The sequence below is a fragment of the Chlorocebus sabaeus genome, chromosome 6, assembly GCF_047675955.1.
Source record: "Chlorocebus sabaeus isolate Y175 chromosome 6, mChlSab1.0.hap1, whole genome shotgun sequence".
NCBI lineage: Eukaryota > Metazoa > Chordata > Mammalia > Primates > Cercopithecidae > Chlorocebus > Chlorocebus sabaeus.
In genome coordinates, this window is record NC_132909.1 from 58,355,452 (window position 1) to 58,375,934 (window position 20,483).

The window sequence follows — 20,483 nt, forward strand, 5'->3', positions numbered from 1 at the left end:
TGGTGGCTCACACCTGTAATCCAGCACTTTGGGAGGCCAAGGTAGGAGGATCACCTGAGGTCAGGAGTTCAAGACCAGCCTGACCAATATGGTGAAACCCCATTTCTACCAAAAATACAACAGTTAGCCGGGCGAGGTGGCGTGCACCTGTAATCCCAGCTACTCGGGAGGCTGAGGCAGGAGAATGGCATGAACTCGGGAGGCAGAGGTTGCCGTGAGCCGAGATCACACCATCGCACCCCAGCCTGAGTGACATAGCAAGACACTGTCAAAAAAAAAAAAAAAAAAAAAAAAAAAAAAGAAGGAAGGAAGGAGGGAGGAAGGAAGGAAGGAAGGAAGGTCAGTCTCCCTCTCCTGACCTCATGATCCACCTGCCTCGGCCTCCCAAACTGTTGGGATTACAGGCGTGAGCCACTGCGCCCAGCCGTGACTATGGGTTTGTGAGTGCATGTGTCTGGTGGCTGCGTTTGCATGTGTGTGAGGCTGTGCGTGCACTGGTGTGGCTGTGTTTTTGCTGCTGCAGGAGAGAAGTTCCCCCACCCAGCCCCAGCCCCAGCCCAGCCCCGACTCATCACTGCTCCTACCTCCAGCAGGGACAGCCGGCTCTGCAAACTCTCCACCTCCCGTCCCAGGCTCTCCTTTTCCTCCTGTCTCTCCACCAGCAGCTGCTGCAGCTCTTGCACCTGTGAGCAGCACTGGAAGCTCAGCTACCTCTGGCAGGAAAGGCTGGGCAGGGGGAGGGCCAGCTCCTCCCCACCTTCCCACCTACCTGTCTCTCCAGGCTGTGCAGGGAGCTGGCCTCCGGGGACTGATGGGAGAAGCAGGGACAGGGGGTTGGATCTGGGCAGAAGGTCTCCCTGCCCCACCTCCTGCTTCATAGCCTCCATTCCATGTACATTCACGCAGGCCATGTGCAACTATTGAGCACCTACTGCATTCTGCCTGCTTACTCATTACTATTTATTGAGTGGCTGCTGTGTACCAGGCACCATTCTGTTTAATCACTCATTACTAAGTATTTATTGGGCACCTGCTGTATGCTGGGCCCCATTCATTCCTATTTATTAAGTGCCTACTTTGTGCTATTGTTCTGACCTTTCACTCAGTATTTATTGAGCACCTACTGTGTGCCACCATGCACCATTCTGACCAGTCATTCATTTCTAAGTATTTATTGAGTGCCTGCTGTGTGCCAGTATGCACCATTCTGGCCATTCATTACTAAGCACTTATTAAGCACCTGCTGTATGTCAGGCACCGTTCCATCCGCTCATTCATTCACTCAACAAGTTTATTTTGTTTTTTTGTTGTTGTTGTTGTTGAGACGGAGTCTTGCTCTGTCACCCAGGCTGGAGTGCAGTGGCGCGATCTTGGCTCACTGCAACCTCTGCCTCCCAGGTTCAAGCAATTCTCCTACCTCAGCTTTCCAAGTAGCTGGGATTACAGGCCCCTGCCACCACGCCCGGCTAATTTTTTTTGTTTTTGAGATGCTCTGTCACCCAGGCTGGAGTGCAGTGGCGCAATCTCAGGTCACTGTAACCTCAGCCTCCTGGGTTCAAGCAATTCTCATGCCTCACCCTCCCAAGTATCTGGGACTACAGGTGCGCACCACCATGGCTGGCTGATTTTTTGTACTTTAGTAGAGACAGGGTTTCACCATGTTGACCAGGCTGGTCTCAAACTCTTGATCTCAGGTGATCCTCCTGCCTTGGCCTCCCAAAGTGCTGGGATTACAGGCGTGAGCCACGGTACCCGGCATAGCTAAATTTTTTTGTATTTTTAGTAGAGACAGTGTTTCACCATGTTGGCCAGGCTGATTTCCAACTCCTGACCTCAAGTGATCCGCCCACTTCAACCTCCCAAAGTACTGGGATTACAGGCGTGAGCCACCGCACCCGGCTAGAAAGTTTTTACTGAGTGCCTCTTCTAGGGCAGACCCTGGTTTCGGCCATTCATTCATCCACTCACTTGAATATTCATTCAGCCAATCAATATTGATGATGCCCATACTGTGACCCAGGCACGACCAGCCATGCCTGCCCTCACAGGCTCATAGTCAAATGGGTGGACATACATAAAATAAATGCATGCCCAATAGCAGTAAGTGCTGCAAATGAAAATAAAGAGACCAGGCACAGTGTCTCACACCTGCAATCCCAGCACTTTAAGAGACCGCGGTGGGTGGATCACCTGAGGTCAGGAGTTCGAGACCAGCCTGGCCAATGTGGTGAAACTCCATCTCTACCAAAAATACAAAATTAGCTGGGCATGCTGGTGGTCGCCTGTAATCTCAGTTGCTTGGGAGACTGAAGCAGGAAACTTGTTTGAACCTGGGAGGAAGAGGTTGCAGTGAGCTGAGATTGTGCCATTGCACTCCAACCTGGGTAACAAGAGTGGAACAAAACAAAACAAAAAATAAATAAATAAAAAATAAAGCGAACTAGCGAGTTGGCAGGGGGGAGCGGGTATTACAATTTTTTTTTTTTTTTTTTTTTTTTTTTAAGATGTTGTTTCACTCTTGTTGCCCAGGCTGGAGTGCAATGGCATGATCTCGGCTCACAGCAACCTCCGCCTCCCAGGTTCAAGCGATTCTCCTGCCTCAGCCTCCTGAGTAGCTGGGATTAAGGCATGTGCCACCACGCCCGGCTAGTTTTGTATTTTCAGTAGAACCGGGGTTTCTCCATGTTGGTCAGGCTGGTCTCAAACTCCCGACCTCAGGTGATCCACCTGCCTCGGCCTCCCAAAGTGCTGGGATTACAGGCAGAGCCACCATGCCTGGTCGGGTGTTACAATTTTAGGAAGTGGGCATGGGAGGTGTCTTTGGCAATGGGCCTATAAAGTAGGTGAGGTAAAAAGCTGTGGGAACATCTGGAGCTAGAGCATTCCAGGCAGAGGACCCAGGCCGTGCAAAGGCCCTGAGGCAGGACCGTGCCTGGTGAGTTGGAGGAACAGCGAGGAGGCCCAGGTGGCCGCAGCAGGGTGGGGAGGGGGAGAGACGGAGGAGGGAAGGTGGGAGAAAAGCAGGGGGATCTTCATGCCTGCATTGACCCCACCCGGGCTTGGCCCCACGCCCAAATCTTGGAGGCCTCCTAACCTCCTGCTGCCTCCGTTCCTTGTGCTGTTCCAGGCCCCGGATCTTCTGCAGGAGGCGGCCCCTCTCCTGGCGCAGCCTCACGATCTCCTCATAGGCATCTCGATCGTCCTGTTCCCCTCCCCGCCCGCGGCCTTTAGATGGGGCCTAAGGTTTCCCCATCCCAGGCCGCAGCCAGAGCCCCACCCTGTGCCTGGGGGCTCCCCACGCCTCCTCCCGGACCCGGACGTCTCTCACCGGCAGGGGGATGCTGGCGGGAGGTGGAGGCGCCTTCCGCTTCTTGGGAGCCCCCTGCTTTCCATGGCTGGACATAGAGTTCTGGGAAGGGAGGGGACAGAGGGTGAAGGGGGCAGATCGGGGTCCATGCCAGCCTCCCTGACAGTAAACCGACCTAGCCAGCCCCAGTCACAGCCTGACTTCCCGTAAACATGGAACCAGCCCCTGCCTCCTCCCCCTTGCTTATCCCCGCAAAACGCAGACAAGACCACCTCCCTGTAAGTTCCAGATCTTACTCTTCACTCTCTGCTCCTCTCTGTGCCTCAGTTCTTTGCCCAGCTAACCACATTGCCCACATGTTTTCACTCCTCTGTGGAACAGAGATGCTTTAAAACTGGGAGAGGGGCTGGACGCGGTGGCTCACACCTGTAATCCCAGCACTTTGGGAGGCCAGGGCGGGTGGTCACTGGAGGTCAGGAGTTCGAGAGCAGCCTGAACAACATACAGTGAAACCCTGTTTCTACTAAAAAATACAAAAAATTAGCTGGGTGTGGTGGCACCTAGCTACTCAGGAAACTGAGGCAGAAAAAGCACTTGAACTCGGGAGGTGGAGGTCGCAGTGAGTTGAGATCACACCACTGCACTTCAGCCTGGGTGACAGAGCGAGACTCCATCTCTCAAAAAATAAACAAAACAAAAAACAAACAAAAAAACTGGGAGGGGCTGGGCACGGTGGCTCATGTCTATAATCCCAGCACTTTGGGAGGCTGAAGTGGGTGGGTCACTTGAGGCCAGGAGTTTGTGACCAGCCTGGCCAACATGGTGAAACCCCGTCTCTACTAAAAATACAAAAATTAGCCAGGTGTGGTGGGTGCCTGTAATCCTAGCTACTAGGGAGGCTGAGGCAGGAGAATTGCTTGAACTCAGGGGGTGGAGGCTGCAGTGAGCCAAGATCGAGCTACTGCACTCCAGCCTGGGCAACAGAGCGAGACTCTGTCTCACGGGGAAAAAAAAAAAAAACTGAAAGAGGGGAAGAGGCCAGATCTGCTTCCCTCCCTGAAGACAACAACCCTCAACAACCTCAGTCCCCACTGCCCTCCCACCCCAGCCCCATAATTTGGCCCCATCCCCCCAGTATTCTCACCCAGTTCTGGGAGTTAGGCTGGGCACACTGCCGCCACTTGGTGGCAGCATACCCTGAAGGTAGCATTCTTTCCAAACAGGTTTTCCCAGGTCTAACTTCCTTCTCTTCTCACAGAGCTTGGGGCAGGGGAGAAGTTAGTGTGGTTGCAGGGAGGAGGGGCTCCTTCACTGCTTAGGGGTCCATACCTGAGATGACGCCTCGCCTGAGTCATCCTCTGTGAGGGCCGGGGAGAGAGGGAAGCAGGGTCAGACATTCTGTTCCCAGCCCCAGGAAGGGCATTGGTGGGCCCCAGGGACTTGTAAGGGGCTCTTGATTTCCCCAAGAATCAGGGCGTTTTAGGTAGAAATCTGGTGCTTGGGTAGAGTGCTGAGGGAGCGACTTGGGACTCTTAAAAAGAGAGGACAGGCCGGGTGCAGTGGCTCATGCCTGTAATCCCAGCATTCTGAGAGGCCGAGGCGGGTGGATCACCTGAGTTCAGGAGTTTGAGACCAGCCTGGCCAATGTGGCGAAACTCCGACTCCACTAAAAATACAAAAATTAGCCAGGCGTGGCAGCAGGCACCTGGAGTCCCAGCTACTCAGGAGGATGAGGCAGAAGAATTGTTTGAACCACGTGTGGCTAATTTTTGTATTTTTTAGTGGAGACAGGGTTTCATCATGTTGGTCAAGCTGGTCTCGAACCCCTGACCTCAAGTGATTCGCCCACCTCAGCCTCCCAAAGTGCTGGGATTACAGGCATGAGCCACCTTGCCCAGCAGGGATGCCCTTCTTAGGAGACACAAAGTTTTGTTTTGTTTTGTTTTGTCTTTTTGTTTTTGTTTTTGTTTTTTTTGAGATGGAGTCTCGCTCTGTTGCCCAGGCTGGAGTGCAGTGGCCAGATCTCAGCTCACTGCAAGCTCTGCCTCCCGGATTTACGCCATTCTCCTGCCTCAGCCTCCCGAGTAGCTGGGACTACAGGCGCCCTCCACCTTGCCCGGCTAGTTTTTTGTATTTTTTAGTAGAGACGGGGTTTCACTGGGTTAGCCAGGATGGTCTCGATCTCCTGACCTCATGATCTGCCAGTCTCGGCCTCCCAAAGTGCTGGGATTACAGGCTTCAGCCACCGTGCCCGGCCTTGTTTTTTTTTTTTGTTTGTTTTTGTTTTTTTTTTTCTGAGACGGAGTCTCGCTCTGTCACCCAGGCTGGAGTGCAGTGGCGGGATCTTAGCTCACTGCAAGCTCTGCCTCCCGGGTTCACGCCATTCTCCTGCCTCAGCCTCCCGAGTAGCTGGGACTACAGGCGCCCGCCACCTCGCCCGGCTAGTTTTTTTTTTTTGTATTTTTTAGTAGAGACGGGGTTTCACCGGTTTAGCCAGGATGGTCTCGATCTTCTGACCTTGTGATCCGCCCGTCTCGGCCTCCCAAAGTGCTGGGATTACAGGCTTGAGCCACCGCGCCCGGCCTGTTTTGTTTTTTAAGACGGAGTCTCGCTCTGTTGCCCAGGCTGGAGCGCAGAGGCACGATCTCAGCTCACTGCAAGCTCCGCCTCCCGGGTTCACCCCATTCTCTTGCCTCAGCCTCCCGAGTAGCTGGGACTACAGGCACCTGCCACCACGCCCGGCTCATTTTTTTGTATTTTTAGTAGAGATGGGGTTTCACCATGTTAGCCAGGATGGTCTTGATGTCCTGACTTCATGATCCACCCACCTCGGCCTCCCAAAGTGCTGGGATTACAGGCGTGAGCCACCAATGGCCAACAAAGTTCTTACTGTACAGATGACCCAGGAAAGCAGAAGCAGACTCCCTCCTAGACTTCTCTAAATGCCCTGGGGCTCCTTGAAACTGTTATGAGTAGAATTGGGTAAGCTCTGGGACCTCCTAGAATGCAGACAGTTGGGGGTACCTTGAAACTATTCATGATAAAGAAAAGGGGTGACAAGAAGCTGCCAAGAAGCAAATGCAGCGGGGAGGTGGGGCTTGCATACCGCTGGGTGGGGAGGGGCGCTGGGCCGCCTCTTGCAGAAGGTGCAGGATGAGCTTGTCCCCCGCCAGCGCGCCATAGTGAGCCGCGTCCTGCCCCAGCGCATCGGTGATGCCCGGCTGGGCTCCGCCCTGCAGCAGGACTTCCACTGTTTCGGGGCTGGCCCCCTCACAGGCCAGCATCAGGGCCGTCCTACCAGGGGAGGGGGCTACTGAGGAGATGAGAACATCCCCCAAGCCCCCACGCCCACCTCAGCACCCAGGCCGCGCTGGGAAGAGGAGGCTGGCTAGATCGCTTTACTCAGAGAGGTTAAGAGTCTTGCCCAAGGTCACACAGCATAGGATGGACTGGCTGGGAAGAGAGATGCTCACCTGCCTTGCAGGTCCTGATCATTCGCGGCAGCCCCTTGCTGCAGTAGGAGACGGCACAGGTCTGTGTGACACATCTGAGCTGCTATAATGAGGGGTGTTGCACCTGACTGGTAGGGAGGAGGACGGATGCGATGGCATGAGAAACTGACCCCTGGGAGGTGCAGAAGTCTATATAACCGCCCTTGGGTTTTCACCTTGAACTTTCTCAGGCTTTTAAAGAGTGCCTGAGATACTGCCACTTGGTGGCAGCATACTTCAAGCATAACATCTTCCCCAAAGAGATCCCAGAAGCTTACCCGATCTTGGGGGTTTAGATGTGCCTTAAAGGAGCAGAGCACCTCTGAACAGGAGAGACAGCCACCAGCCACTGCAAAAGAGAAAAGATTGTTGGGTGTGGTAGCTCAACCCTGTAATCCCAGCACCTTGGGAGGCTGAGGCAGGAGGATCGCTTGAGCCCAGGAGTTCGAGACCAACCTGGGCCAACATAGCAAGACCGTCTCTACAAAAAAAAAAAAAAGCAAAAATTATCTGGGTGTGGTGGAATGTGTCTGTGGAACCAGCTACTTGGGAGGCTGAAGCAGGAGGACTGCTTGAGCTCAGGAGTTCAAGGCTGCAGTGAGCCATGATGGCACCACTGCATACCAGCCTGGGTGACAGGGTGAGACCTTGTCTCAAAAACCAGGAAAAGGAAGGAAGAAAAACAAAAGGGGGAAGAGTAGGGGTAGGGTGAGACTTCAACCTTTTCTGGGGACTTTCTGCCTGGGTGTGACCCTGCCCCTTTATTTCATGAGAAATTCCCACATACCCTGGGAGATTCGTAACAAAGGCAAATTTTGCATTTTACAGATACAGAAACCGAGGCCCAACCAGGCCTGGGGTCACCCAGTGGGGTCACAGGAAGAGTCAGATCTAGGATCTAGGTCTGCCAACTGCTAGTCCCAAGCACTGTGGTTCCCTCTACTTTCTGTAGAGACGGGGTCTCACTGTGTTGCCCAGGCTGGTCTCGAACTCCTGGGCTCAAGCAATCCTCCTGCCTCGGCCTCCTGAGGGGCTGGGATTACAGGCATGAGACTCACACTACAGGCATGTGCAACCATGCCTGGCTAATTTTTACTTTATTTTGTTTTTTTAGAGACAGGGTCTTGCTATGTTGTCCAGGCTTTTCTTGAACTCCTGGGCTCAAGCAATCTGCTCGCTTTGGCCTCCTGAGTGGCTGGGAGTGTGGGCGTGCACCACCACTCCTGGTTAATTTTCTTTTGGATTTTTTTTATGGAAATGGAATGTCACTATATTGCCCAGGCTGGTCTCATACTCCCGGGCTCAAGCAATCCTCCTGCCTCTGGCTCCCAAAGGGCTGGGATTATAGGGTGGAGCCACCACGCCCGGCCCCGCTTCTGTATTTATTTATTTTATTTTATTTTATTTTTATTTTTATTTTTTGAGACGGAGTCTCCCTCTGCACCCACGCTAGAGTGCAGGGGTGTGATCTTGGATGACTGCAACCTCCGCCTCCTGGGTTCCAACGATTCTCCTGCCTCAGCCTCCCGAGTAGCTGGGATTATAGACATGAGCCATCACACCTGGCTAATTTTTATATTTTTAGTAGAGACGGGGTTTTGCCATGTTGTCCAGGCTGGTCTCAAACTCCTGGGCTCAAGCAATCCTCCCACCTCTGCCTCCCATAGCGCTGGGATTACAGGCCTGCACCACTGTGCCTGGCCTATTTATATTTTAAGAGATCCCTCCTACTGCCATTTGCACAGGACCAGAGTGGAGACAGGGAGGCTCCCCAGGAGGCTGTGCAGCTGAGACAAGAGCACAGTCTCTGGAATCCCTGGGTGTGAATTCCAGCACGTTGACATACAGTCTATGTATAAAAATCACTTTTCAGTCAATAAACTCTATTTGGATACCTGCTGTGTGTCTGAGGGAGTATGAGGTTTTGATTGCTGCAAACCTTATCTACAACATGTAGAACAGTGCCTGGCACACAGTAGGTACTCAATAACTGTTTTCTGTTGTTTTTTTTGAGATGGAGTCTTGCTCTGTTGCCCAGGCTGTGCAGTGGCGCGATCTCGGCTCACTGCAACCTCCGCCTCCCGGGTTCAAGCGCTTCTCCTGCCTCAGCCTCCCGAGTAGCTGGGATTACAGGCGCCGCCACCACGCCCAGCTAATTTTTTGTATTTTTAGTAGAGGCGGGGTTTCACCGGGTTAGCCAGGATGGTCTCGATCCGCCCGCCTCGGGCCCCCAAAGTGCTGGGATTACAGGCGTGAGCCACCGCGCCTGGCCTTAATTTTTTATTATTAGTAGAGACAGGGTTTCACCATGTTGGCCAGGCTATTCCCGAACTCCTGACCTCCGGTAATCTGCCCTCCTAGTAATCTGCCTCCCAAAGTGCTCGGTAACTGCTGAATGACAAAAACCAACGGGCTCCTGTATTGTGACCAGAGGCATTGCTGCCACTAGGTGGCAGCATACTCCAACTGCAGGGACTTCTCACTCAGGGACTAAAACCCCAAAAGCCCAATTTTATTCTGAGTTTCCAAAAGAACAGATGTTTCGTGAGTCGTCAGCGAAAGCCACGCCTGAATTTCATGGGCACAGCGGACAGATCGGGGGCTGTGGATTCTGGTTCACATCCGTGGACCCCTTTCCCTCCCTCTGGGTAGGAGATTGGATTTGGTGATTATGAGGGTGCCAGCTGCCTGAAGTTAAGGTTTTCCTGACACCTCCTAGGAACTCCTCAAAGGAAATTAAACCCTAGGGACCTCTCCTCATCCTCACAAAGACCAGGAGTACAATCAGCTGCTCCTTGAGGTCAGATGACCTGGATTCCCTACGACTTATCTGCGGACAAGTGACAGCCTCGTTAAGCCTCATCTGTGCAATGGGCTAAAAGCCTGCAGTTCAAAGGGTAACCGGGATTTATGATGGGCTCCAGTGCCTGCCATACAGTAGGCAATAAAAAAGGAGGAGAAGGGCCGGCACGGTAGCTCACGCCTGTAACCCCAGCACTTTGGCAGGCCGAGGCAGGCAGATCACCTGAGGTCAGGAGTTCAAGACCAGCCTGGTCAACATGGTGAAACCCTGCCTCTACTAAAAATACAAAAAAATTTTAGGCAGGTGTGGTGGCACAGGCCTGTAATCCCAGCTACTCAGGAGGCTAAGGCAGGAGAATTGCTTGAACCTGGGAGGTGGAGGTTGCAGTGAGCCGAGATTGCACCATTGAACTCCAGCCAGAGCGACAGAGGGAGATTCTATCTCAAAAAAAAAAAAAAAAAAAAAGGAGGCTAGGTAGGGTGACTCACGCTTATAATTCCAGCACTTTGAGTGGCCGAGGTGGGAGGATCACTTGAGCCCAGGAGTTTGAGATCAGTCTGGGCAACATAACAAGATCCTGTATCTACAACTAAATTTAAAATATTAGCCAGGCATGGTGGTGCATGCCTGTGGTCCCAGTTACTTGGGAGGCTGAGGCAGAAGGATTATTTGAACCCAGGAGGTCAAGGATGCAGTGAGCCATGATTGCACCACTGTACTTCAGCCTGGGCAACAGAGCAAGACCCTATCTCATAAAAAGAAAAGGAATGCCAGGAGTGGTGGCTCACGCCTGTAACCCCAGCGCTTTGGGAGGCCAAGGCAGTGGGTCACCTGAGGTCAGGAGTTCGAGACCATCCTGGCCAACATGGTGAAACCCCGTGGCAGGTGCCTGAAGTCCCAGCTACTGGGGAGGTTGAGGCAGGAAAACTGCTTGAACCTGGGAGGTGGAGGTTACAGTGAGCTGAGATCTCGCCACTGCACTCCAGCCTGGGCAACAGAGTGAGACTCTGTCTCAAAAAAAAAAAAAGAGAGAAAGGAGGAGACAGGAAGCTTCACAGCAGGTCAAGTCCCTAGGGTCCTGGGTAGAGTAACCCCCAAGTCCAGCACCCTCTGGGCTACGGGGTCAGGGCTGGGCTGTACCCACCTGCATGGTGTAGGGCAGTCCACCCGCTGCTGTCCACGACGTCCACCACACAGGAAGCCTGGGGATGGGGCGAGTCCTTTGAGGCGGAGCCATCCTTCTTGCTGCCTGATTTCTCTAGGACTGCCTTCCCCACCATGGGCTCTGCTATACTTCAGCCCCACCCTTCCCTGGTCCCCAAGTGACTCCATTTTCATGCAACTTGGTGAGAAAAGAAAATAGCTGGGAGCTGAGAAGCAGCTGGGAATTTGGGGAGTAGCTAGGAACTCTGCGAGTGTCTGGGTTTAAGAAAGGACCTAGGGCTTGGGGAGAAACAGAGCTCAGGAAATACCCGGCACTGGGAGTATATATACATATATATATATTTTTTATTAGATGGTATTTCGCTCTTGTTGCCCAGGCTGGAGTGCAATGGCGTGATCTTGGCTCACTGCAACCTCCGCCTCCCGAGTTCAAGGGATTCTCCTGCCTCAGCCTCCCTAGTAGCTGGGATTATAGGCACACGCCACCACTCCCAGCTAATTTTTTGTATTTTTAGTAGAGACGGCGTTTCACTATGTTGGCCAGGCTGGTCTCGAACTCCTGACCTCAGGCGATCCACCAGCCTCAGCCTCCCAAAGTGCTGGGATTACAGGCGTGAGCCACCACGCCTGGCTCGGGAGTATATCTTAAATAGGAGAAGCATGTGGATGGTCTGAGAGTATCTGGTTATCCAGGGAGTAGCTAGGGTTCTGGAGTAAAAGGGGCCAAGGAATATCTAGGATTCATAGAGCATCTGGGGGTTCAAGGAATTGCTGGAACTCAGGAGTAGTAGGGGCCAAGGGAGTAGCTGAGATAAGAAAGTAAATGACCTGCAGTAGTTGCTTCAAGCACTGTGGGTGCCCGTATTTGGCAGCCAGGTGGAGGGCATTGTAACCTGGGGAAGGAAAGAAGATTTACTGGAGCTCCAGCTATTCAAGTAGCTCCCAGCTGCTCCCCAAGCCATGTCAATGACTTGTGATGAATTTCTGTATCTAGCAAAGTCCCTGAACCCTAGTATTTCTCTTTTTTTCCCTACAGACAGGATCTTGCTCTGTTGCCCAGGCTAGAGTGCAGTGTGATCATAGCTCACTGTAGGCTTGAACACCTAGGCTCAAGCGATCCTCCTGTCTCAGCCTCCCAAGTAGCTGGGACTACAAGCAAGTGCCACCATGTCTGGCTAATATATTTGTATTTTCTGTAGAGACAGGGGTCTTGCTATGTTGCCCAAGCTGGTCTTGAACTCCTTGGCTCATGCGATCCACCCACCTTAGCCTCCCAAAGTGCTGGGATTGACAGGCATGAGCCATTGTGCCCCGCCGTCAGGTGCTTCTCAAAACCATGCTATTCCCTGTACCCAGAGACTCTCCAAGCCATGGCTAGTCTGTATTCCAGACAATCCCATCTCAGCGACTCTCCACACCCACCTATTCCTCAAGCCCTAGTGCCTCAGTTACTCCTCATATCCCCAGATACTCTACAGGGTCAACTACACCAAAGTTTCAGCTCTGCCCTTCACAACCCACAGCTGTGGTATATGTTCTTCCAATCCATATACCCTTGCTCTTCCACATGCCAACTCTGTCCCTGTTTGATGCTCTACGAATCCCCAGCTACTCCATATACCCTGCCCGTCATGCCTGTGGCCCTAAAGCTTCAGATTTGACTGTGTCCCCATGCTAGTTGCCTCCTGAGTCCCAACTAGTCCTTTTGGCCACACAGTTTTATCTCAGTTATTCCCCCCAGGTTCCCAGTTAAGTCATACATACATACATACAGGTTCTCCTTGTACCCCAGCTACTCCAAGAGCTCAAGCTACTCCCACAGCTCCAGCTGCTCCCACAACTCCAGCTTCTTCTAGATCCCAGCTATCCCACATACCTCAGATATTCCCCAAACTCTACTTGTTATTCTCCTGCCTCAGATACTTTGCAAGCTCAGCTACTCCCATGAATCCAGTTCCTCCTCCAAACTTCAAGTAGTTCCCTTGAGTCACTTCCTTGATCTCAGATACTCCCACATCCCAGATACACTTCAAAGCTTAGCTTGTCCAATAGTCCCAGTTATCTCCCAAGTCCCAGGTTCTTCCTCTGCCTCAGTCACTTTCCAGAAACTTCCCCAGGCTGGGCATGGTGGCTCACACCTATAATCTCAACACTTTGGGAGGCTGAGGTGGAAGGATCACTTAGAGCCCAGGAGTTCAAGACCGGCCTGGGCAACACAGGGAGACCACATCTCTACTAAGAATAGAAAAATTAATTGGGCGTGGTGGTGCGTGCCTGTAGTCCTAGCTACTTGGGAGGCTGAGGTTGGAGGATCGCTTGGGCCTGGGAAGTGGAGACTGCAGTGAGCCGAGATCATGCCCACTGCACTCAAGCCTGGGTGACAAAGGGAGACTCTGTCCCTCCCCTAAAAAAAGAAAAACAAAACAACAAAACCCCAGAAACTTTGCAGCTATCCCCCAAACCCCAGCTACTTCCCTGTGCCAGCTCTTTCCCCATCCAACTGAACCTATACCTGAATCCTAGTCACTCCCCATCCACAAGCTGTCCACTCGCTTTGCTCAGTGCCAGCCACAGTCTCTGTCTTTGGCCACCCCATCCTAACATGCCCCTGTGTGTCTCCCTGGGGGCAGGGGAGGGGCACCAGAGGGAGCCTCCCCCTTTTTCAGCAGGGAACATTGAGGCCTGGAATCAGGGCCTGGCTGGATGCTCAGACTGGGCACCTGGGCTGAGTTCCTCCTCCCTCCCCGGGGCCCAGCTGGCAGTACCTGCCCCGTCCGTGCTCATGACATTGGCACCATGAGCTATCATCACCTCCAGACAGCTGGCCGCACCCCGCATGGCTGCCAGGTGGAACCTGGAAGTGAGAGACAAGGGTTCAGCCAGCAGGTTGCACTCCTCAGCCATCTCTCTCCCGGGTCACGGGCACTCACGCGGACTTGCCCTCGGGGTCTAGCTTCGTGGGCACCAGTCCCTTGCGGGCGATGAGGGCGGCCACCCGAGGTGCATCGTTGTTTTCCACAGCTTGTAGCAGCCTCTCGTCACTCTTGCCCCAGTCTTGACTCTGCAGGGCACACCCAGAGGTGCGTGGGGTAGGGTTGGCCCCTGCCCCCTCCCCGCGCCCCCTGACAGGGCCTCCGGGCTCTCACCGCCTGCCCCTGGGCACTTGCCTGGCGCCTGCCTCTGGCTGCCGGCTTCGGGATGGGGCAGGGGCCGCAGGGCGGGCAGGAGCCAAGGTCAGTGGGGCTGAGCCGCAGCTGCAGGGGGAGGTGGTCCTGGGCGAGGGGGTCCTCAGACAGTGTTCCCCAAGCCTGTGACCCCCAGCATCTGCCCCCAGGCCCATCACCCCAGTTGTCCAACAAAAGCCCCCACCAGCATCATCCCCTGAGCAGCCCCCTGGCATCTATTTCCAAAAGGTTGTTCCCTGGACCAGGCGCGGGGGCTCACGCCTGTCATCCCAGCACTTGGGGAGGCCAAGGTGGGAGGATCGCTTGAGCCCAGGAGTTTGAGACCAACTTGGGCAACACAGTAGGACCCCATCTCTACAAAAAATTAAAAAAATCAGCAGGGCGTGGTGGCTCATGCCTGTAGCTGCTTGGGAGGCTGAGGTGGGAGGATCATTTGAGCCCAGGAATTTTGAGACCAGCCTGGGCAACACAGCAAGACCCCTTGTGTACAACAAAAAAAGTTGTCCCACAATTCATCTGTTAGTGAAAACCACCCCTGCAACATCGCCCCCAGCAAACGGATCCATCAGTCTTTTCCAAACTACCCTCCAAAGTCCCATCTGAACCCCTAAAACGCCCCTCTAAACATCTCTCAGGATCATCCTCTGCACTGTTTATCCACAACTGCCCTGAAATGCCACCACTGTCCCCTAAACATCCCGAGGCTTCTCCTCCCAAAACTATAGCCTGAAATGCATTACAAAATGTCTCCCCGAAATTCCTGAAGTGTTCTGTAAAACCATCCTTCCCAATGAGCCCGTCAGGTCCCAAAAATATCCTCCAAAAACATCCCTCAACTGTTCTTCAAAACTGTTCTCCAAATCATTACCTCTTTGCAAAATCGCCTCTCCCAAAATAGCCTCCAAGTTGTCCCCTCAGTGACCCCGTCTCCAAAATGTTTTCCCAAAACTGCACCCCCCAATGCCCTCTAAATGCTCCTAAATGTCCCCATTTGTTTCAAAGTGTCTTCCGAAACGTGTCCACGTCTCCCCAAATGTCTCCTCCATCCCCCCAAAAGCTGCCCCAGCCTCTGTCCCCTCCCCCGCCCATCCTTCCCGGGACTGGAATGAGGGGGTGGTCCAGGGCAGCCGGGGACTGGGAAGAGAGGGGAGAGGAAGTACCCGCGCCCCGCCCGCTCCCGCGCCCCCTCCCCAGGCCCTACCGCGAAGGAGGCGGCTGCGCACAGACACAGCTGCTTCATGGCGTCCGGGGCGCGGGGCGCGGGGGGCGCACGGGGTTCCAGGATGAGGCGGCGGCCGGAGGGGCTGGAGGGACCGCGGGGAGCGGCCGGAAGGCGGGGCTGGGCGCTGCCGGAGCTCCCCGCCCCGCCCGCCCGGTCCCGCCCTCCCTGGTGCCGCCCCCTCCCCCTCGCCCCCCTCGCCAGCCCCCTCCCCCACGAGATGGAATGGGAAGACCCAGGAAGGGGGCTGGGCGCTGAGGGAGGGGGCGCCGCCCCGGCCCCTCCTGACCTTGTCGCCTGGAGGAGGATGAGGACGCGGCGCCGGGGGCCGGGTTCCCTCACCCGCGCAAGCCGCTGGCTGCATCTCCAGGGGACCCGCGGGCGTCCATCTCCGCCTCCTCCGAGTCGGCCAAGGGCGCGCAGGTGCCTCCGAGCCTCTGCAGCCTCGCACAGCCAAGCGGCCGGCAGGGCTCTCGCCACTCACGCTTTCATTCATTCACTCACTCATTCGTTCAACCATTCATTCATTCATTCACGCACCCATTCGTTCATTCACTTGTGCATTCGTTCATTCACTAGTTCATTCGATCAAGCACTTGTTCATTTCTTCACCCATTTATTCGCTCACTCTTTCATTCATTCATTCACTCTCCCATTCGTTCATTCACTTATTCATTCATTCATTCACTTGTTCATTTGTTCATTCACCCATTTGTTTATTCACTCACCCTTTCATTCATTCACTCATTCATTCGTTCACCCGTTCATTCATTCACGGGCTCAGCCATTCATTCATTCACTCGTTCATTCGTTCATTCGTTTATTCATTCGTTCATTCACTCAGTCATTCGTTCACCCACTCGTTCATTCCTTCACCTATTTGCTCACCCTTTCATTCATTCGCTGGCTCATCCATTTGTTCATTTGTTCATTCTTGTATCACCTATTCATTCATTCATTCATTCCCACACCATTCCTTCCTGCATTCACTCATTCCTACATTCATTCATTCACTCATTTGTTAATTCATTTGTTGGCTCACCCATTCATTCATTCGTTTACTCACCCATTCATTCATTCGTTCACCACCCATTCCTTCATTTGTTCATTCCTGCACCATTCATTCATTCATTCTCGCATTCATTTGCTCATTCATTGGCATGCCCATTCGTTCATTCATTCACCCATTGGCTCACCCATTCATTCATTCAATCACTCATTTGTTCATTCATTCATTCATTCATCAATGGGGATCTGCAGTCCTGCACACCTAAATTTGAATCCAGCACCCTGCCCCTGCCCCAGCCTTTCCTGCCTATATAACTGGGCCAACAGACTTACCACTTTTGGACTTCACTTTCCTCCTCTCTAAAATGGGTTTCATAATGAACAGTTCCTACTGCAGAGGGTTACTGGGAGGATGCTGAAGTACTACCTGCGCAGCACTCAGTCGACCGGTGCCTGGCATACAGTAAGCGCACAATAAAACTGTGAGTCACAGAAAGAGCTAGGTGGCCCTGGCGCAGCTCTGACATTCTCTAGCCATTTCCGCCACTCCCGGGACCCGCAGCTCCTCCAGCAGAGGAGGAGCCTTGGGTTCCTCTTAGTCACTGCCGAATACCCATTGCCTGGCCCACGGCAGGTGCTCCGCAAATATGCATCAGATGAACACTTGGGGGAGATGCTCCTTCATGCAATAAGTATTTATTGAGCACCTACTGGATGCCACGCAGCATTCGCAGGCCTGGAGACTCTGGGAGCACAACCAAGATCCTTTCAGGTAGCTGGCATTTTAGAAGGAGCCCTGGAGGTCAGGAGCGGTGGCTCACGCCTCTAATCCCAGCACTTTGGGAGGCTGAGGCGGGCGGATCACCTGAGGTCAGGAGTTCAAGATCAGCTTGACCAACATAGTGAAACCTTGTCTCTACTAAAAATGCAAAAATTAACCGGGTGTGGTGGCGGGCGCCTGTAATCCCAGCTACTCAGGATGTGAGGCAGGAGAATTGCTTGAACCCGGGAGGCAGAGGTTGCAGTAAGCCGAGATGGCGTCACTGCACTCCAGCCTGGGTGACAGAGCGAGACTCCATTGCAAAACAAACAAATAATAACAAAAACAAACAAAAAAACCCGAGGACTTCCAGAGCCAGAATTTAAGAACAACGACCCAGCAGACAGGCGACAGGGGCTTGAATTCAGTTTGGTTATGTCATCCTTGCGGTGTGACCTTGAGCTAATCGCTTTCCTTTTCTGAAATTCTCCTTCTCAATTTCTTAACTGTTAAATTAGATAGATAATGGGACAGGCACCAAGGAGGCACTGTGGGCATTTGAGGCTGGATCTTTCTCTAGGGTGGGGCTGTCCTGGGCACTGCCGGGTGCTGAGCAGCATCCCTGGCCTCCACCCACTCCACATCCGGAGCACCTCCAAGTTGTGACAACCACAGATGTCCCAACATTGGCAAGTGTCCCTCCACTGACACACTGACCACTGGCTTAGGGCTGGGTGAGCATTGAGCATTCATTCACATGTCGGTGTGGTCTGTGATTATTCTTAGACTTTATTTATTTATTTATTTATTTATTTATTTATTTATTTATTGAAAAGGAGTCTTGCTCTGTCACCTGGGTTGGAGTGCAGTGGCATCATCTCAGCTCACTGCAACCTCTGCCTCCCAGGTTCAAGCAATTCTCCTGCCTCAGCCTCCCGAGTAGCTGGGATTACAGGCACGCGCCACCACGCCTAGCAAAAGTTTTTTTTTTTTTTTTTTTTTTTTTGAGATGGAGTCTCGCTCTGTCACCCAGGCTGGAGCGCAGTGGCGCAATCTCAGCTCACTGCAAGCTCCGCCTCCCGGGTTCATGCCATTCTCCTGCCTCAGCCTCCCGAGTAGCTGGGACTACAGGCGCCCGCTGCCACGCCCGGCTAGTTTTTTGTATTTTTTAGTAGAGACGGGGTTTCACCGTGTTAGCCAGGATGGTCTCGATCTCTTGACCTCATGATCTGCCCGTCTCGGCCTCCCAAAGTGCTGGGATTACAGGCATGAGCCACCGTGCCCGGCCACGAATTTTTGTATTTTTAGTAGAGACGGGGTTTTGTCGTGTGGGCCAGGCTGTCTTGAACTCTGACCTCATGATTGGCCTGCCTTGGCCTCCCAAAGTGCTGGAATTACGGGCATGAGCCACTGCGCCTGGCCCTCTTAGACACTTTTTGACAAGAGGAGGGAGGAGTGTGAACCAAGGCAGGAAAATGGAAAGTGACAGGCATTTGGGAAGGAGGGTGTCCTTGGAACTCCTCTCTCTTTTCACCCTTGGGGGTGGGGAGGTCCTCTGAGCTTCTCCAGGGAAGAGACTGAAATGGATCTCTGAGCTCAGGGATTCAGTTTCCAATTGTCTCCTGCACTTGTCCTCCTGGATGCCATACAAGATCAGAGCAAATGGCCACGCGCAGTCGCTCACGCCTGTCATCCTAGCACTTTGGGAGGCTGAGGCAGGCAGATCACCCGAGGTGGGGAGTTCGAGAACAGTCTGGCCAACATGGCAAAACCCCATCTCTACTAAAAATACAAAAAGCTAGCCAGGCGTGGTGGTGCATGCCTGCAATCCCAACTACTTGGGAGGCTGAGGCAGGAGAATCGCTCGAACCCGGGAGGTGGAGGTTGCAGTGAGCCGAAGTTGCGCCATTGCACTCCAGCCTGGGTGACAGAGTGAGACTCCAACTCGGAAAAAAAAAAAAAAAAAAAAAATAGGCTGGGTGCGGTGGCTCAGGCCGAGATCGCACCACCACTGCACTCCAGCCTAGGAGACGGAGCGAGACTCCATCTCAAAAAAAAAAAAAAAAAAATCAGAGCAAATGCCCCTCGGAGCCCACTGAGGTATACCATGGATAACGCCATCCCTCCAGGATTCATCCAAGCCCTGGCATCACCCTGATGCCTCTCTCTTGCCCCATATTCGGTCCACCGGCCAAGCCCGCTGGCTGCACACTGGGTCCTGTTCTGCCCCTTCTCACCCCTTCCACAGCCACCACCGTGGTCTAGCCCCATCGCTGCAGGTTCTGCCTCTGGGATGCATCCTTCCTGGTCTCCAGCCTCTGACCTTGTGGCCTTGTCCCTTCTCCCCCAGCAGCCAGAGGCGGCGTCATAAACCCTGCATCAGACCTCATCTCTCTCTCCTGCACAGCAGCCTCCAGAGACCTCACTCAGCTTAAAATGCAAACTGCTCACAGCAGCCCAGATCCTGCCCACTGCCTGTTTCCGCAGAGAATGGTATTTACACGTGTGAGTCGTTGGGGGGGCGGGGGAAAGCAAAATAAGAATCATCCTTCCTGACACGTGAAAAATGATATGAAATCCACATTTCTGGCTAGGCGCAGTGGCTCACGCCTACAGTCCCAGCACTTTGGGAGGGCAAGGTGGGCTGATGGCCTGAGGTCAGGAGTTCGACACCAGCCTGGTCAACATGGTGAAACCCCGTCTCTACTAACAATACAAAAATTAGCCGGGCATAGTGATGCATGCCTGTAATGCCAGCTACTTGTGAGGCTGAGGCACGAGAATCGCTTGAACGTGGGAGGCTGAGGTTGCGGTAACCCAAGAGCACTCTAGCCTGGGCGACAGAGCCAGACTCCATCTCAAAACAAAACAAAACAAAACAACTCACATTTCAGTGTCCATAAATAAAGTTGTATTGGGGCCAAGCCCTGCCCATTCATTTATAGATGGTTGGATGCCACACGCAAGGTATGAAAAAAAGTGTAGATAATCAAAGGCTATTCTCAGGCTGCAATGGCAGAGCTGAGGCTGATCTACACCACGAACCAAAAATAGTTACCCTCTGGTCTTTTAAGAAAAAATTTGCCAACCCTTCTCTGAGCAGCCCCTCTTTGCCAGTCCCTGACCTCATGGAATTTCCCCTCCCTCCTTCCCTCTCTTCCTTTCTTTTTTGACGGAGTCTCACTCTGTCGCCAGGCTGGAGTGCAGTGGCGCGATCTCGGCTCACTGCAAACTCCACCTCCCAGTTTCAAGCGATTCTCGTGCCTCAGCCTCCCGAGTAGCTGGGATTACAGGCACCCGCCACCATGCCTGGCTAATTTTTGTATTTTTGGTAGAGACGGGGTTTCACCATGTTGACCAGGCTGGTCTTGAACTCCTGACCTCAGGTGATCCGTCCGCCTCAGCCTCCCAAAGTGATGGGATTACAGGCATGTGCCACCGCACCTGCCATCATCTCCATTTACATTTCCCTTGGTGCAACCCATGCTGCCATAGCAGCCTCCTTCCTGTCCTTCAAACAGCTGAGTCCCACCTCTGAGCCTTGGC

The 20,483-nt window shown here is 53.3% G+C and overlaps 1 protein-coding gene across 16 annotated transcripts in view; it reads right to left on the bottom strand.

The window, feature by feature from the left end:
• Nucleotides 1-20,483, bottom strand: part of ANKRD24 (ankyrin repeat domain 24) — a 44,385-nt gene that overhangs the window by 12,140 nt on the left and 11,762 nt on the right. For 8 of the 16 annotated variants that reach the window (XM_007994851.3, XM_037994623.2, XM_073017104.1 and 5 more), the window contains 13 exons: nt 13,933-14,019; nt 13,696-13,826; nt 13,531-13,619; nt 11,594-11,658; nt 10,746-10,803; nt 7,077-7,147; nt 6,781-6,887; nt 6,414-6,601; nt 4,637-4,665; nt 3,329-3,409; nt 3,095-3,202; nt 770-808; nt 585-683 (listed from right to left, as the gene is read on the bottom strand). In XM_007994851.3, coding sequence (XP_007993042.3) covers nt 585-683; nt 770-808; nt 3,095-3,202; nt 3,329-3,409; nt 4,637-4,665; nt 6,414-6,601; nt 6,781-6,887; nt 7,077-7,147; nt 10,746-10,803; nt 11,594-11,658; nt 13,531-13,619; nt 13,696-13,826; nt 13,933-14,019 — 1,152 coding nt within the window. Of the gene's footprint in view, nt 1-584; nt 684-769; nt 809-3,094; nt 3,203-3,328; nt 3,410-4,636; nt 4,666-6,413; nt 6,602-6,780; nt 6,888-7,076; nt 7,148-10,745; nt 10,804-11,593; nt 11,659-13,530; nt 13,620-13,695; nt 13,827-13,932; nt 14,020-15,151; nt 15,331-20,483 lie in introns of those variants that run through there. The other 8 variants (XM_007994854.3, XM_073017101.1, XM_037994621.2 and 5 more) reach the window with 6 other exon arrangements.